General features: G+C 44.4%; 1 protein-coding gene across 2 annotated transcripts in view; it reads right to left on the bottom strand.

The window, feature by feature from the left end:
• Positions 1-4170: 4170 nt before the first annotated feature.
• Positions 4171-18550, bottom strand: part of IRF2 (interferon regulatory factor 2) — a 59252-nt gene continuing 44872 nt past the window's right edge. For both annotated transcript variants that reach the window (XM_030449504.1, XM_008491876.2), the window contains exons 7-10: positions 15550-15661; positions 11965-12129; positions 6915-6961; positions 4171-5509 (exon numbers count right to left, since the gene is read on the bottom strand). In XM_030449504.1, coding sequence (XP_030305364.1) covers positions 5198-5509; positions 6915-6961; positions 11965-12129; positions 15550-15661 — 636 coding nt within the window. In that variant the 3' untranslated portion in view covers positions 4171-5197. The remainder of the gene's footprint in view (positions 5510-6914; positions 6962-11964; positions 12130-15549; positions 15662-18550) is intronic.

Below are 18550 nucleotides of genomic sequence, written 5' to 3'. Positions count from 1 at the left end.
TGGGAGCAGAAGAGAATGTGGAATTTCTCTTGTGACTTGCACCTTTTAAATTCCCCTCTTTTTTTTTTTCCTCAGGTGGTACAGAAATATTTACACTTTGGTGCCTTTTCTGAGTGAGGGCAGGCAGACTCCATTTGATATTGGAAAACACAAGGAACACAAACCAAAGTGATGGATTGTCAGCCCTTGCCAAGGGCAAAGGCACCCATAGTAAAAGGTGGGTCATTCACCTTGTGGTAAATCTGAAAACATAGGAGGAGCCTGTGCTCTGTAATCTCCTCATCTCTAAATACTGCCACTCCTTGCATTTTCTCAGGTGTGGAAACAGTTCTTTGTAGCTGCAATATCCCTGTGTGGTACTAAAACTTTGACTCCCCAAGGATCTGAGACACAGGGTGTCATGCTAAGCCCCATCACCCTGTGCCCCCCTCCACCCTTCACTCTTGGAAACCACTGAGCAGGGACCCAGAGAGGCAGCAGTTTCCATCTGTTTGGGTACTCAAGATTAGACCAAATAAAGCTCTAAGCAACCTGACCTGTCTTAGCAGTTTTGGAACAGGGTTGGGCCAGGCGACCTCCAGGGGTTCTGCCTGACCCAGATTGTTTTACAAACCCCACATCAGGACACATCCTACTGATGAAAAGTTCCTACAAGTTTGAGAAAACAGGTACTTAGACAGAAAAGATAGCTCTCACTAGGTCCTCTCTTAATCCTTCACTAGAAAATTCATAAGGAGATAATGTGGTGGGAGAGAGGGAGGCTGTGTGAGTGTCCTAACCAACGGGAACTTCAGCGATATTCTCCACTCCAGGAAACACAGTCGAGATCCCAAGTAAATCCATCTTCAGTTCTGCCACTCCCCAGATGACTTTTCTCCTACGTGAGCCCCATGGACCCTTTCAAGGGTATCACTTTGCCAGAGATTTTGGTAGCACAGCTTCTTGCTAGCTGAGCTCCCCAGAAGGAGAGAAGGAGACTGCTTGAGGTCCCCCCCCAGCCTCTGCTCAGGGAGATTTGAGCAGGCTTGCTTGTTGAGCACATCAGAAAAAGGACATGATGAGATTAATCTGGTGTTACTTGTAACCCTAATGGACAGGTACCTGGTTTCCAGTGTTTCAGAACCAATCTGGAAGTTGTGCTTTTGCAAGCTGCATGGCTTCTTATGACTTTTGAGTAGTTGTGAGCAGAGACAACAAACATAATTGAACAGTGCATTTCAGAATAAATGCCTGGTGTCCCAGTCTGAAGAAATCCTCCTTTGCATTTACATCACCCTGTGGCTGGCCAACTGCTTTTGGCCTGAGCAAGCTGTAGGGACGTCACCGCCCTTGTGCAGCGGATATTCCCTTTGATGGAACAGTGTTATGGATACATACTGTAACTCCTGTGCTTGGATACCTCTTGGAAGAGCTTCAAACATGTAAGCTCTGGGAAGAGGGGAATTTACCAAGTATGCACACTGTTCCCCAGAGGCATGTGTGTATGTCTACTGTTGTGCAGCTACCAGAGCAGGATTAGTGGTTTTGCAGCTCAGCTGCCCTCCTCACAGGACCTCTTGCCTCAAGCCACACAGGACGCACAGCAAAGGCAGCTCAGTCCTTCTCTTCAGCAGCCCTGTTGGAAGCTGGGTCCCATGTGGGCACCTGAGTGGGCCTTGAGGACTGAGTAAATCAAAATGTTTCCATAAAGGCTAAATGTGTTCCCTCTCTCAGATGGACACACAGGACTGAGGTCAGGGAGCACCTGTGCAAGAAGGTCAGACATGGAAAGGTGCTTTGCAGGAAGGCACAAGCCTCCAAGATACTTCCTCAGTGCTGTGGGTGATGGGCAGGGAGCTCATACTGCTGCTATAAATAGGAAAGCCTCTTGCAGTATATAATTCACAGGACAAATCATTTGCCTGAGGCCCGGAGAAATGTGCCAACATTTAATATTGGCGATGGTCAAGGTGAGGAGAGAGCAGGTCATTATAGATATAAACAGCAGCTCTGCTTTCAGAAAAGCAAAGGCCTTGAGTCAGCTCTGTTTACTTTGGAAGATGCTTTCCAGCCCCCAAACCAGCTTACCTCTGGGCTTTCTCTCGGCCTTAACTCTTAATGCTAAACCCAGGCAACAGCCTCTCTCCATCCACAGACTAAATACTCCTCAGAGGAGATGAGGGCCAGTTTACACTGCAAGATGCTTTCCAGCACCATGTGTCTGAGCCTTCTCTTTTCCTCAGCTCTGACTCTCACCCTCAGCTCAGCCTCAACCCTGGTGATGCAGCCCTCCCTTTCCAGAAACAAGCCTTCCCAAGAGGAAGGTTTGACCATCAACCCTCCATTGAGTTTGGCAGCCCCTTCCCAACACCAGCACAATTGCATCTCTGGGCTTTCTCCTCTAACTAATGCAACTCTTCCTTCCCTACAAAAAAATTCATCAGGAGATGATTCTTCTCCCAGCCTCATGTCTCCTGGGACAGCCCCTCTTCAGCCATTCTCCACCTGCAGCTCCCAGACCCAACTACATCACTACCCTGAAGGCCAGATGAAAAGCAGAGAACTTGCCACATGAAGAAAGGCTGGAAGAAAGCGATTCATGAAGCCTAGAAGAGAATTTCCTTCCTGGAAATATTCAAGACTTGGTTTGACAGGGCCCTGGATAATCTACTTTAAGATCTTGCTTTCAACAGAAGACAGGGCCCAGTGTGCCCCCAGGGTCCTTTCCAGCCCTCATTCATCTGTGCCATCTCTCCCCAATAAGAGCCTGTCATCCTCAAAGGGGCTAGGAGATGCTACAGAGCAATTTCCAACCTTTAGCTGGGAAGTTTGGAAAAACTTTCAAAAAACAAGGCAGACCTTGTTAAGAAAATTTAAAAATAATAGCAAGTGAGCCCCAAAACCAAGAAAAGGAAACCTGCCATGAGCCTAATAATGCTGCTGGCAAAGGACTCGGGATGCCAGTCACTCAGGTAACATCCCTGCACACACTTGTGTAGACAACCTCCTTGAGGAAAACCAAACCTTGTGGTCTCTGGATCCAAAGGGCCACTGGGAGGGTAAATGCACAACTAAATCAAAGGGACGGGGACCAGGAAGTGTACATGTGATTTTAACCATTTTGAGTTTTCTCACTTTGAATACTGCTTGGGGTTTCTTCCTCCCCTCAGCCCTAACCAAAGCCCTAATCTTGTCTTTCTATGCTACTGGGCAGTGGGCTGGCAAGACAAAAATGCAAGTTTCACACGGACTCGTGGAGAAATTTGGAATTGTAGCACCAAGTTAAGAACACAGCAGAATCCTAGGTTTTCTCCCTTTTCAATAACCAGGTGGCACACCTCTGTGTGATACAGCTATTTTTTTGCCTGCATATTCATTAGCCAAATACACACAGCACTCAGCTCAGCTATCTATTCGTGTGGTATCAGAATGGCAATCACACCTGAAGGACACTCTCTGTCCATGTATTTTCCATACCTGGACCAATCTGTGCAACTTCCAACAGCTTCAAAAAATCTTGAGGAGACCAAGTGCTCTCAATTTCAGCCCAGGCCAGTTAGAGGCAGTGCCCAAAGCAAACAGCACTTCACAGGTTATGTCACTGCCTGTCCACCACCACCACCACACAACCTTGTATGCCACCAAACACCCTTCCCTAGATACTCAACAGCTTCTCTTAAAGACCCAGGGGCATCAGATCTTGCCACCATTTGTTACACATGGAAATCCTTGGGAAATGTCTATTTGACTTCTGATTCATTCCGCTAATAAGGACTCACTGCTTGAAACACTGTAAAAAGAGATTTTTCTGGACAAGGAAGCTGCAAGCAAGCTATACAGGTATCTGAGGAATGGGGCATGCAGAGGTGAGCCTGTGTGGAGCAGGGGATTGACTTTTGCAAGATCCCTTCCAGAGGATGACTCGCTCAAAGCCCAAACATGGAATAAGAGTAGAAAGGTGCCTCAACTCCCAACCTCTGCACATGAGGTCAAACTTGAGTATGCAACCTTTAAATCTAGCTCCTTCTGCCCCAAGCTGCTTCAAGCATGGAACTGCAATCTTCTTAGATGGGTAGTCCAGAAATTGTAAAGGCTGCTCACTCTAATTACTCACTCGAAGAGGTCACATTCACCTATCAAACCCATGCTATCTGGGCTTCTGTAAGATTAAAAAAGAGACAAACAAGAGGATTATTAAAAATTTAACTATATACCATATTTATTATCAATCCACAGGATAATCTGATTGCTACATGAGCTCATAAAAGCTATTTCACCTTTACAAAATTAAAAAAAAATGTGCCACAAGGATGTATAACTGCTGATAACCAAGGACTAAATCTTAAAATTATAAATTTGCTGTAGAAAAGATTAAAAAAAATTATATTCACTTTAGAATTTTACTTTGAATAAAATATTCCCCTGTATAAAAAATAAAAAAGCTTGCTCTGGTTAGAATTAGAGTATTTTTCTTTTTTTTTTTAAATCTGGGAATTTGCATAATATCTCTGTAATAAGTTTCTTGGTTTTTTTTCCTATTGTACCACACGGCATTCAAGCATAGCAGATTAGAAACAAACATGACAAAACCAGTCTTAAAACGTATGAAATCCATATGGGAAGTTTTAACTTCCTTTCCTCTATTCTGTAAAGACACTTTAGCAAGAATAGCCTTGGAAAAGAATACAGGTGGGGAGGGACCTTCAATGTGCCATTAAGTAGAGCAAGGTAATAAAAGGCCTTTCGTAAGTGCTTTCTTAATAAGGTGCAGAAGCAGACTGCAACGTTGCTAGTACTGCACTATGTACAATATTCACAATAGATTTTTCTTTATTTAAAAATATTCCAGCTAGTTCACATTTTCTCTTCCATTCTGAGGCTTTTAGTTGCCTTGACAGCAAGAAGCGCAGCAGCACCACTTCCCTTGTGGTCAGTTGGTCCTCTTAATGAAACACTGGAACCTGTGAGTGGGCCAAAGTTCTTGGGTTGTTTTCCTACATAGCAACCTTGGAAATACACCTGGGTTCAGGTGTACATACTGACGGCTGGAGTCCTGAGTTAAAAACACTCCGGCACTGGAGTTGGACACAGCAATGTTTATATTGCCAAGGCTTTACCCTAGATTTGTCTCGTGTGCGTCAAGGGATGAACCTCTCCTAGAGAAACGTAAAATACAAAACCAAACAAAACAAAGCTAAAAAAACACACCATCAAAGGCCTAGCAGCTCTTGACTCTCGACTGGGTGATGTCTGATGTTTTCTTGATGACGCTGGCCCGTGTCTCGCGGTCTGGCCGGCTGCTGCTCGTGGAAGCTGTGGACAAAACCTGTGGCAGAGGGATGTCTGGGAAAGGGGGCCAGGAGCTGTTGTAAGGCAGAGGGCAGCTTTCTTCTTTGATGGTGACTTGGAGGTCAGGCTTGTTGGCTACAAAAGTTGCCATGCTGGGAAGCATATGAGAAGTGTTCCTCATTCCCAGATTGCTGAGATACTGTTTGCCTTCAATGTTTTTCTTCTGCCAATGAAGTCGTCCCTAGAAGAGGGAAAACAAAGGAGGAAAGACTAAGTGAGTGAATGAGACTTTGTGAGGTGCTCTGAGTAACAAGATGAAGACAGAAACATCCAGAAAGTGCATAGGAATTACCCCATATCTAAAAGTCCAAGCATCTAGCAGTTGGCTTTAAATGTCTTTGCTCTCAGCCACTTCCTCCTTTCTGAGGTTGTGTGCCTAAACCTTGGCAGGTCTCCAGCACTCTTCCCACTTTTCTGATGGAAAATAAAGGTCTTATTCCCAGTAGGCCAAAGACAAAGACTGACACGGATGACCAAATGCTCCAAGCTCCAAATGGCAGTGTCTCCTCTGTTACTAGACCAGCATCCTTCTGACAACAGGCAGGCACAGAGATCCAAGACCAGCAAACAGCACCAGACAAACTGTCAACACAAGTGAGGCTACAGCAAAAACCACTGTCACTTGATGGTGTGTACCCCATCACACCACCACAGGGTGTGGGCTTGCAATGGAAAAGTGAGCATCCATCCAGTCCTTTCCTCATCACACATGCTGCAATGGCATGTTCTGCCAAAGGAGGTCTGGGATGTCATTACCAGTATTCTATGTATGGGCTCCACCCTAACCCAGGCATGAGAGACAGAACCAAGAGGGTTGGCTGCACCATTATACAGCTGCACAGCCTGCAGTTGTCCAAGGAGGAGAATTCAGGGTAATTTCTGGTTGGCAGTGCAGGACTGCAAGAGGCCTTTGGCAAAAATGGAACTGGGGCACAGAGCATCTAAGTGCCCTCAGGGAGCTTCCCTGGCCTCTTACTACTCATGGAGACTGGCAGGTCTGGTCACTTGACAGCAGCCCCAAAAGAAAAGGTGAATGCTGCTTTTGCATGGGTGCAACTTAGGAAATGTTCATTGAGTGGGTGTTTTCTCCAGGGATTCCTTTCAAAACTCAGCAATACCCAACTGACTGCTCAGGAAAACTTTTTGCCTCAGACATTCAAGTTGCATTCCTAACATGCATGCAAGCACTTCCTTCAATTGTATGAGTCCAGATTCCATTAAGGAAAACAAAGTGGGCATGTTTTCAACCATGATAAAATACTCACTCCCCAACAATGTCAATGCATTGTATTAAGAAATAAGCTGACACTGCTGATGGCTCTATGGAGCATCTTACCAAGCAAATTAATCTTGCTGTAGTTTGGACAGATGAAGAGGAAGCAACTTGCAGAGACACCCGTTCTGGGGACAACCATCCAAATGTCTGTCTCACTTGAACTTTCCTGGTTTGTTTTGCTCTCCCATCTACTACTAAAATGAATACTCCACTGTTAGACAGAGTTGCTAACAGACAAGAGGGGAGAACAGACATGGACTTTGTTCTTGAGACCTTGCTCCAAAGTGCTAAGATGCCAGAAAACACTTACCTCTGCATTTTCTTCATCGCTTGGAACGCTGTCAGTTGTTTCACTTTCTGCCAAACAAAACAGAAACAAAAAATGAAACTCACACTATTCTATCTACAGTAGCAAAATCCAGATCAAGAGGCCTGATCCACTTCCAACAAGTGGAAGCAAACAGGGTCAAACCAAACAGCCAGGAAAGAATGGAGAAGCATGTACCCCTGCCACAGCAAAAATACACAGCTGCAATGCACAGCTGGGGTAAATTCCCAGAAAAGACAGTAATGGAAACAGAAGAAGTAGATTTGTGCTTTCTGGGTGAAGGGAAGAGCCTCCTGCAAATGGGGGATGTGCCCTCTCCCTCACCCTTCTCTTGGCAGCTCCAGACCTGGCAAAGATCTAAGTTCTGTCCAAATACTTATTTTTATCTCCCTGCAAAAGCAGCAACAATTCTACCCCAGAGAAGATAAGTGTGCTGTTTCATGAACTGTTATCTCAGCCTGCCTCAGTCTCAAGGGCTTGTTGTCACTTCTGCAGCTTTATTACTGCTGTTGTTATTAATGTTGCTTATTTCTCAACCCTTCACCCATTAGTCAAGCAAGTAGAAATGCTACTACCTCCCCCACCACACACAGCCTCCCTCAGCCTCATCACTTCAACCAGAGAGCACAGAGGCAAAGCTCCACCAGGATGTCCATTCTCCTGCAGCTACATCCCTCCCTTGCAGAAGAGCCTGAAATCCAGGGATTTTGACTGTCTTTTCAGGCTCACACGTTTCTGAACATGGGTCTCCTGGAGTTTGAGGGTCAGGCTGCTTGCCCATGGGCTGCTTGAGAGCTGAGCCTCATGCCTCAGATACATCTGAGACAGGGCACAAATCCCACTTTTCAAGCCCAGTTTGCAGTGAGGGCTGCTGCCGTCACCATAGCTGCCCAGTGGCCAGACCCCCACCCAGAAAAGCAGAGGCTTGGAGTGGCAGGTTCCCTTCAGCTTGTGGGGTTTTGAAAATTGTGTCCTGTTTCCTGATAATCCTAGGCATCCATCAGGCTGCCAACAACATTTGAACGAAGTCTTTTTCCAGCTGCCCCTTCTACCAGGGCTGAGCAGATTGGGCTCATTCACACCCTAAGCTGAAGTGAATTCAGAAATTACAAAGTTAAAGTAAGGATGTGATGAGTTACTGAAGCAGGCAAAGGAGCTCTCAAGTTCCAGTTCCCACTCTGCCCTTTGTTACACATTTTAGGCCATGCAGGCTGCTGTGCACAGCTCCTGCAACCCTGCCACCATAAACCACGATCCTGCCTTCCCAGAGGGCAACCTCATGCCCCTGCATGTCTACAGAGACTGCCAGCACCTTGCCCTTCTCTCAAGGCTCAGATAACCACCAGGTTTAGGAAGAAGGCTGTAAACCAATGGTCTGAATTGCTCTTTCAGAGCCTAGGATCTAAACTGCACCCAAAGCCCTTCTGAAGCAAGGAAGCAGACATCTCAGCTACTCTGGATTGCTACTACTCTTCCAAAGCCAGCACTTCCCCTGTGTCAGTCTATGTCACAGTGTGCAGTAAGCAGAGGAGCAGCCTGAAACATTAAATCTAACTGCAGAGCCCTGAGAAGACCACACACTGTGGGGCTTCTCATCCACAGGCCCAGGTAAAGAAAGATGTGCCAGTGTTTACTGAGCTGGTTAATATAGCCATCCTGGGGGGTGGGGAGGCTGAAATTAATCTGGGCAGAGAAATGACCCCAGAGCCCCAGAGATACTATCAATATGAGGAATCCACACAGAGACAAGAAACAGATATTCCTTGACATGAAGAAACATGTGGCAACAAAAAAAGTGATGCAGTGGAAAAGGAATCCATCCTTGGTGTTTATACATAACCAAAAGCTGAGCAAGAGAGAGCACTATAGTTAGCAAAGCCAGGGAAGCTAGCCACTTGGGTATGGAAAGTTAGAGAGGTTATTTCAATCAAGAAGGTTATTTGAATCAGTGTCAAACACAAGAGGAGCTTGACAACAGCCTCAGTACTAAAAAAATGGATTTCATAGACGTCAGTGGAAATACGAGAAAACTCGCAAGGGTCACTCATATCATTTGCCTGAGTAACTTCAGAAAGGAACTAGACGTGTTTTTGAAATAAACCAGATTTATGTAGGACAGCTGATACCTCAGGCTACTATTTTTTTGTTGTTGTTATTTAGGAAGAGCTAAACTAACTGTTCCTGCACAGCTGTTACAGTCATACTCTTTCCTGCCATTCAGCTGTAGTACCTGTAGGTACAGAGCAGGCAGCTTCAGCCAGCAAACTCATGAGCACGGAGGTCAAGGCTCCTGTGTTTCTCTTGTACTGGTTAGTGTCGAGCAAGATAAAGACAGAAATAGTCACAAGAGTGTCCTATAAGCTACAGGATTCTAACAAACCACAGACCCCTGGTTCTCACTACTGCCTTAAAGGCATGTGTTAAAATACCAGACATTTACAGAACAATTTGTGCACGAAGGGACCTCAGTAAGTCTGTAGTCCAACCTCCTGCTCAAAGCAGAGCCAGCTACAAGACTGGATCAGGTTCCCTGGGGCCTCATCCATCCAGATCCTGAGAATCTCCAAGGATGAAGGCAACACAACCTTTCTGGGCATGCCTGGCTGTCCCTGCAGTAAGAAGGTGACATTTTTTCCTATATCCAGCTAGACCAATTTCTCTTGTTTAAATGTATACCTGCTGTTTCTCATCCTCCCACTGTGCACCTAGCTCTGCTTTCTCACGAACATCCCTCCAGGCAGGGGCAGGCTGCTGTGAGGTCCTCAAAACCATCTCTTCTTGAGGCTGAACAAGACCTAGTCCCTCAGGTAGCTGCCCAGTAAGAGCGTGCACCAACCCTTTATCATCCTGGTAGCATTTCCATAGACTTACTTGCATTTGTTTATATCTTTCTTGGGCTGGTGGGCTCAAGACTGGACCCAATACTCCAGAAGTAGTGTAACTAGTGCTGAGTGGAAGGGGATAATCACATCCCTAGATTTAGTGACCATGCTCCTGAAAGCTGATGGCCTTCTCTCTGGCCAGGGTACTCTGCTGTCTCACGTTCAGCTCACTGCCCACCTGCCTTCTAGCAGAGCTGCTCCTCATCCCATTAGCCCCAGACCCTGTTGCTGTAAAGGTGTCCTCCTTCCCACTTACAGGAGTTGGCATCTGTCCTTGCTGAATGTCAGAAAGTTTCTGCTGGCCCGTTCCTGCAGTCTCCTCAGGTCTCTCTGGATGGTGGCCCTGCCCTCAAGTATACTGACTTGTGCTCCCTATTTGGTGTCACTTGTAAACTTCGAAAGTGTGTACTCCAAAGCATTGTCTGCTCATTAGTACATTAAATAGGGCTTGTCCCAAGACAGACCCTTGCAGTACTCCACTTCTTGGTGGCTTCTAGCTAGAGTAACCATGATCATCAAAAGTGGCCCTGAGATCCATTCAAATGCCAGCAGCATGAAATCATCTCTGGTCTTGGAGTTATGGACTGGCAACTCCTGGTATAAGTTTGGGATATAAGGGGATAGTGAAAGTACTTCACTCATGCCTCATTTTCCTTATGCAGGCTTGTTGTGCTGACTTTAGGGGAGCTGGCTTATGACTTGCTCATGTCAGAGTGGTTCTCCTATCCCTATACTACTGTCTATCATCCCAGCCCAAGCCACCACCATAGCTTCCAGATCAAGGCAGTGACTTTAGATCCTGTAGCTGAGGTTCAAAGAAAGCATCATTGTGATATTCACATAGATGGGGACTGTTTTGCAAGAAGCATTTGGAAAGAGAACAAATGTTTCAAAGGCCCCATCTCCCAGATACTAGTAAACTAAAGTACTCTCAGTCCCCTGCCTTATGTGTTGTAAAGCCCTTCTAAATGCTCTGGACATTGCAGACTCAACACATTGGGAAGCACATGTTTATCAACATGTGTGAGACTAACATTGGAGGCTACTGCAAAGAACATCCCACTATTCACCCAGACCCAAAGACAAAAATTCCTGGATACGTAATTTATAAAAATGTGTCTAGAAGTAATTTCAGACCAATGAGTCAAAGGCAAAACCATGTGTCAAATAATAAATTGCATGGGGAACAATTAATACTTAAGTTTAACTAAAAATATTACATTTGTATTTCTACCTACTCTCCTGAGTCTGGCAAGTCAGCAACATGTTAAAAAGGAACAACAGGTTGAATCTGAAATTTTCTACTTTCACATGTGGCTTTGCACAGCTTCCTACGGAAATAAGGCTTATATGATTGCAGTGCCTCTATATAGCATGCCCCATGTGTGCAGCTGTGCCTGTTGTCCCCCAACAGCTTCTGGACACGTGGTCAGACCTGGATAAGGGATAAATGTGTGCTAAAGACTCTTAACTTCCTAACAGCTTTATGAAAATAAGGTGCCAGGCAAAAAAAGAGAAACCAACAGCACTCTAACTTGGGGAAATGCTTGTTATCTCACCCCTTTCTAAGGTATCAGAGAATCCAGATGGAAGGCAGACGTTGGAAGCCAGAGGTCCACAGCTCTGCCCCAGTTGTTATCAGTCACTACCCAGCTGTTCCAGTCTGCAGACTATTTGTAGCAAGACAGATCCGCTTCCCCAGGGCTCTCCGCTCCTCATTTGCACTGTGTATCATCAGTACAGCTCCTAGCACTCTAGCTAGGCAAGGAAACATACAGCAAGAGAAGACCTTTACCCTTCAGTAAGTGATGGGTCAAGGAGGACACACTGTATTTGTGTACATAATTTCTACTGCTGGAAATACCCCTCTAATAAAAGATAAAATGACCTCTCTGTACTACATCTAAAAGTTGTTTATTTAATTGTCACACACTAAAATCTCTATCTTACATTTCCAACCTCAGATCTGTTGTTTCCCAAGGTGAAAGAAGTGAAGAGGACCATGAGTTTTTCAGTTTCATTGAAAATGCAAAGGCAGATGAATAAACATTTCTGGATCTTTGCCAGCAACCCTGGAAGAGTCCTCTTTCCCCCAGTGTCTTCCAAACAGTTCCAAAGAAATGAATGTAAAGAAATGCCAGGATGCTTACCTGCATAGGAGGAGACAGGGGAGATCTGTAGGGGATACAGCTGGCTCATGCTGAGGGGCTGCTCATCGCTTTCTGTTGTCACTTCTACTACCTGGCAAACGTCAGGAGGATTGGCAACTATCACCTGCTCCTCGGTGCTGCCATCAAGGTGCGGCTGTCCTACAACTTGGGGTTAGAAATACAAAACTGATTACTGATAACACCTTGACCCTGCTGGACCTCTAAGAGCCTACCTATGGACCCTGCTGAGTCTTCAACGTGGCCTCAGCACTTTCTTCCATGCTCACCACATGCTTTTAATGGGACTTCTAAAGGAAACCTGTGTGATTTATTTAGTTTCCATCACTTTCAGAGACAGTTTTTCCCCATTTGTAACTGAAAATGCTTAACTACCCTCTGGCTCTCACATGTGATGTCCTTGAGCCCTCCTCAACATACCAAGCTGTTTGGAGGCTTTCCCAGGGAAGACCATACCACTCCTCCTCTACCAAGAAATGTGGTCTCCTTGGGGCATATAGACCACAGCAATCTTTTTTGTGAAGAAAGTATCCTCACCCAGCAAGCTTCTAACACCCCATTGCTTTGGGATGCTCTCATGTAAATTACACAACAGAAGACCAGAACTGACATGCAAAAAAATGGCCACATGCTGATGTAAAACACCGTGGGACTCTGCTTTATAGATTACATGCATATGTGAAAAATTTATCAACCAGGTAATGCTAACTCTCACTGATCTTCACAACGCCAGTGATGGTACATAGAAAAGCACAGCCATAATCCAAGTACTCTGAGTGGTCTGTGACTGAAAGCTACAGCTAGTTATTAAGAGGGTACAGGCACATGGTATTTCAATACCAAAGGAACATTATTTATTTCTACAAAGTGAAGGCACCATGGATGTTTTGCAAGTGTCCTGAAATGCTTGGCATACATTAGCTGTGCTACACAACACCCTTCTGAAACAGGAGAATAGACCAAGGAACCAAGAAGTTACTGAGCAAAGCAAACTATGGTGAAAGCCACACTTCTCTGGAGCTGTTTGAGACAATTATCTGTGTCTTGTACAACTCCCTGATTGATCCCAGCAGTATGAACACAACAACTGCACCACTTCAGCATTGAGCTGAAAGCCACCAGCTAGATTTGAAGAGCACATGGGATGGAGCTGTCTCAGAGGACAGTTAACCTGAATCCAAAAGTTATTCAAGAGAAAGGGAAGGACTACAGATTCTTTCACTACAACAAAAAGGCAATACATTTTTTCTAGACCCATGATGGGACAAAAATGTAGGTAATGGAACACAGTAGATCTTGAAACCCCTGTGACCCAAGTCTTCCAATTAATAATTTTTGAAAATTCAAAGGATAGCATTTACTCCTGTATGAACTAAGATAAATATAAATGAATTAATGTATATATATGCATACATGCAATATATTCCTGTCTTCTATCTTTAGACAAGGCCAGAATACAACTATTTGAAAAAGAAAATTGTCAGGTCTCACTCCCAGAGAAAAGTCACATATAATTTTGCTTTGTGAAGTGCCAGATAAGCACTGGAAAATTCCCCAGAGCTCAATGTATATTTTATGAGACAATTCCATCCTAAAGAAAATGACATAAATAGTGGATAGTCTTTTTTTCAGAAGTCGAATCACTGCAGTTACTATGATTTTGTTCCAGATATTTCATTTCCACTGTATTTCAGTCTTCCTTGGTTCTGAAACAACCTTCTTTTTACTGAGTGGGGTGCAGGGGGCAAGAGCATACACAGAGTTAATTTTTATCTGGGAGAAACTAATGTGAAACCTTGCTGGGGTATGTATGAGCAGGCCATCTGCACTGTTCTATCTTTCTCCTCAATACCTGACGAATTCTTACCCTTGTGCAGCAATCATTACTGCTCACTTGGGCAATATGCCACCACTTTCCAGTGAACTGCACGTATGTCAGAAACACTGCAGGTGCTGTTTGTCTTTCCTCCCTTCCAGCTGGCTTACCTTCTATCTGCAGAACAGATCTATTTTACCCTTTTCCCCCTATTTACATAAAACTCCTGCTTGCAGTCCTAAATAAGGACTTCCCTCTTCAGTATGGATAAACAACAAACTTCACAAGCAATTAATTAAACACCACTGGATGACAGTTACCCAGCTACCCACTCAAGCCTTGCTGTCCTACCCCTGAAAATAGATTCTGGGAAGCCAGAGAAAAATGATCCTTTAGTTACAAATTCAGTTCTATTCCTGTGAACTCTTTGCTTGGCTTCCATGACAAACTTTTGACCATCCTTAGATGTTGATGTTGCCATTATGGATGCTGTCCTGTCAACTACTGAGATCTTCTAAGGTGCAACATGCATTCATCTCATCATAAAATATAACAGCAGTTCAGGATACACTATGCTGTAGAAAAAGGAGTTTGTTGAAGTAAAATGACCCTCTGATGCTAGTGGGTTTAGCAGAACACCAGGTACATTCTGAAGACTGTTCTGGTTTACTTTAAGACTGTAAAATAAAGCAAAAATATATGTAGCTTCTTCCCTGGGACTGCCTATTGGCTTTGGTGTGTTTCAGACTTACTTATGAGTCCATCAACAACCAGGAAGCTCTAACAACACTACACTGTTACTTCTTCAAGTTATAAAACAACTGTAATAGCAGGAGCAACAATCATGTTCTTATACTCTTACAAAGCAATAGCAATTAAATGAACTCCCATAAAGAGAAGAAAACTACACATAAACTCCTCAGCCACAGAAATCCTTTAGGGAAATGGCTGTGCAAAGCCTTGTAACCTAAGACAAGGCTATCAAAAACACTCACTGCACATAATTTCTGTCATCTTTATAAACAGAAGACTAACATATTTTTCAACAGTTTTCTGACATATATAGTGGTAGAATTCTAGAGAAAATGGTATATGGGTCACATTTTTAGGAGCCCTTACTGCAGTGACAACCTCAGCCAAAAAAAGAACTGTCATAAACCAGTCCAATTATTCTAGAGAGGGCCAATTAATCACATGCTGAGATGACACCTAATTCCTAATGTACCCATTTTTAAATCATGTCTTTTCTAATCCTTGTTGTTAGCTCAGTGATGCTTAGAAAGAACTCTGCTAATGACATGCCAGTAAAAAAATCCAAGTTACTCCATTTCATCTGCAGGTTTCAACTCCCAAATAAATGGTACTCTATACAAACCTCTGCTTTGAGCAATAGGAAACTGCCATCTGACTGCAGTTTAACTCCCATTTGACACTGGCTGCAGCCTCCTCATAGCTGAGAACTATCCTGTGGAGTAACTTCATGTCAGGAGAAGCCATCTGGGCATGTTGGCTTTGCTTAGAGCTCAATGCTTTGCTCTCAGGGGAACCACCAAGCTGCCACTCACCATTTCTGCACGGCAGTGGGGCTGGCTGGAAACCAGGGCCTCACAGGGCTTGGGCTTGTGGAAAATGTGTTGACCTGGCTGTAGCCATGCTGCAAAATGCTGATGGAAAGCTGAGACTGTCAGAGTTATGGAGTTTTTAAAATCATCTATACGCTTAGCATGTACGAAAAGCATAGGAGTACTTACCTACAAAGTTCACCGTACTGTCAACTTCATTTTTTATACTGGAGGACAGGAAATAGTCAGAAGTGACATCACTTAGCCCATTAATGCCAAAAGATGATTCAACTGGCTCTTGCTAGAATGAAAACAGTACAGTTGGGTCAGGTTTTATTTATTTGAGGAGCCTGGACTCAGTTCATCTCTTTGTTCTGAGACAGTAATAAATCACACAGCTTCTGCCTGCCATATACCCCCTGCTTTCTGTTAGCCATGGTCTTAGAGTGAACATGTTGGTTCTCTGAGAAGAAGCCAGAATTTACTCCATTTCCAAATCTTCTGCTCTGAAACAAAAGCTATTTTTTATTTTCAGATTTAGAATGAGCCTTCAGAGAGCAGGAAATAGTCTGCAATTTACTACCAGAGATTAATATTTGGAACAAACAAGTTAACACTGTTAAAACAGTACTCGATATAATATTCATCCTCATTCCCTTCTAAATATGCTGTATCCCTCAGTGCTCTTCGAAAGGAAGCCTTAGCTTCTGTACAGCAATTACTAAATTCTAGCCTTACTTCTTCTCTGCAGCAAGCCTAAAAGCAAACCAAAGTGTTTACACTAAATATGGCCTTTCAGATCACATCATAAACATTATAAACATTACCACAGGGCACCAGTGTTGGGAAAACACCACCTGCTCTACATGGGCTGAGCTTCCCACAAGATGCATCTCTGCATGTCTGGTACATTTGGGTGGGAATCTAAGAAGCTCCCTTCAGAATAAACCCCAAAAAGTTTAGTTACATAAAGTCAGAATTTCTTTTTAAAAGCTGTAAACACATTTAAAGGATTATCTAGAGTTCAACCTCCTCCCTGGTATTGGCTCGCTTACAGGGTTATCAGTTACAAAGTCTAAAGTCTTCTGCTCTTACTCTGGGCTGGCTGTGATAGCTCTGCAAGGGAAGTTCCGCCTTGCTGCTGACCCAGAGCCCCCTGCAGAGAGGTGCAGAGCTGCCAGATGGATCTAACCACACCATGCCCATTTTCACGGCTCTTAAGGCTTTTGGCAAGGCAGGACAAAGGTAAACCTCAAGGCTTGTGGTATTGGCCCTTCACAGTACTAACCATTTGAGCCTCTTACAGGGACAGAAAAATGGGGACAGTGTAACAGGTCTTTCCCACATGCCACGTTTTAATTCAAAAAGAGCTATCGCAATTCTGCATCTTTCCAGATAGAAAGGAAGACCGTAACGCAAAGGTGTACCCTGCCTCAAGGCCTCTCTACACATCAGAAGATGTCATTAGCAAAGTTAGTGCTAATGACATCTAAGATGAGCTGCACTGGTTGTGTCAACCCACAGGTCAAAGAATTGGAGAGCAAGAAAAAATAAAATTAATTGTTATTGATCCATTGAGGATCACTGACTGCAGAGACAGGTTAGGGTTGCACATTAAAGTCCTACTGGTGTTGTGCAATGTCCCAACAAACACAGCAGCCCCCATGGGAACCCTGTGCACAGAGTACTTAGTTTAGCTTTACTGAGGCTTGGTTACAGGGGAATTTATTTAGTAACCCCTTTTGAGCTGCAGAAACAAATACACACCCTGGAACTTGGTGCCAGATTGATGAAAGGACTGGCACAGTTGGTGCTAAATCAGCTAAATTTTCAGTGTCCAGATGTGTGCTGGAAGCCTAAGCTAAATGCATGGGGAAAGGTGTAATTTAGATTTTAAAAAAACCCAACATCTCAAACAGAGCTGTATTCATAGTCACAAGGATACAACTAAGATAAGGTAGAAATGAAGCCTCAGGCAGGCAGTTCAGCCCTTAACTTTGTTCTAAATGAAAAAGCCTACTTTTACCTAGGCTACTCAGACACTTAGGGCCTCCTCCCATTGCAGAGAATTTAAATTTTAATGGAGACACCCCATTTTCCCCAAATCCCAGTGGGCAGAGAACTGTCTGTGAGGTGGGACAGCTGCTTGCAATCCCCCTTGCCTAACATAAGGCCCAAGTCTCTTGCATCCACAAGCAGAGAAGTGCACTGAGCTTGAGCTCAGCAAGGCCTGGCAGGGCTCTTCACTCCCAGCAGCAGATGCCCAAAGGGGCTGGCAGTGGAACTCAATGCAAGATTGTTCCTAAGCTGAAGTCCCTCTGCAGATCTGCACTTGGATCCTCAGCTTCTCCCTCTGCTGATTCTACCCCATTGCAGTTTCCAGGCAGATCCTGGAGCAGACTCCCACTCACCTCCACTAACTGCATGGAATTCAATGCAAAACACTCAGCTCACATCTCAGGAATTCACATCACTGAGCAATGCAATTATACGCAGCTTTCAAAGCTCAGAAATGTGCATTTGAATTAATTTATCCACCACCCTTTTCAACTACTACAACCTTCAACAGTCAGCCTAACAGAAGATGAACATGGCAAGAGCATCTATTTTAAAATCCAGATGTACCATCTAGTGTACACATTTGCCAGAATAAGGGGGGACAGACAGGAATACTACCTAGCCCTGGCCCAAAGTCTGCTAGAGCTAAGTGGCCATACCATGGCCATGATGGTATCATGGTGGCTGATGAGCTGTATGCTCACAGGAGGTTTCACTCGTAGGAGTACATTCTGGAGGCACAGCCAGCTCAGCTCACTGCTCATGTGGCACCTGGCTCTAACACTTCTGTGCAGCTCAGAGAGGGCAAACTGGAAGAAAGGGCTCCCAAAAGCTGCCAGCATCACCCTACTTGCACTTATTCCAAGGCCTGATACCATGTGTACTGAGCTTCCAGGCATCAGTGGCACTCCCTCAGCAATAATTATTTGTGAGATTAACCTTAATGGAGAGGACAAGTTTGTCCAAGTGCTTTTCAGGCATTTAATATTTTGACTTAAAGAAAGATTACAAACAAGGGGAATGGCAAAGTGCTGCTGCCAGTTTTGGTCAGGAATCACACACAACTCTGCTCTGACCAAGAGTATACTGGTTCCCCCTGAACACACGTTACCATCAGTCATGTTGTAACAAG

The sequence above is a fragment of the Calypte anna genome, chromosome 4A (assembly GCF_003957555.1).
Source record: "Calypte anna isolate BGI_N300 chromosome 4A, bCalAnn1_v1.p, whole genome shotgun sequence".
Classification (NCBI taxonomy): Eukaryota; Metazoa; Chordata; class Aves; order Apodiformes; family Trochilidae; genus Calypte; species Calypte anna.
This window is presented reverse-complemented; position numbering and strand designations above follow the sequence as displayed.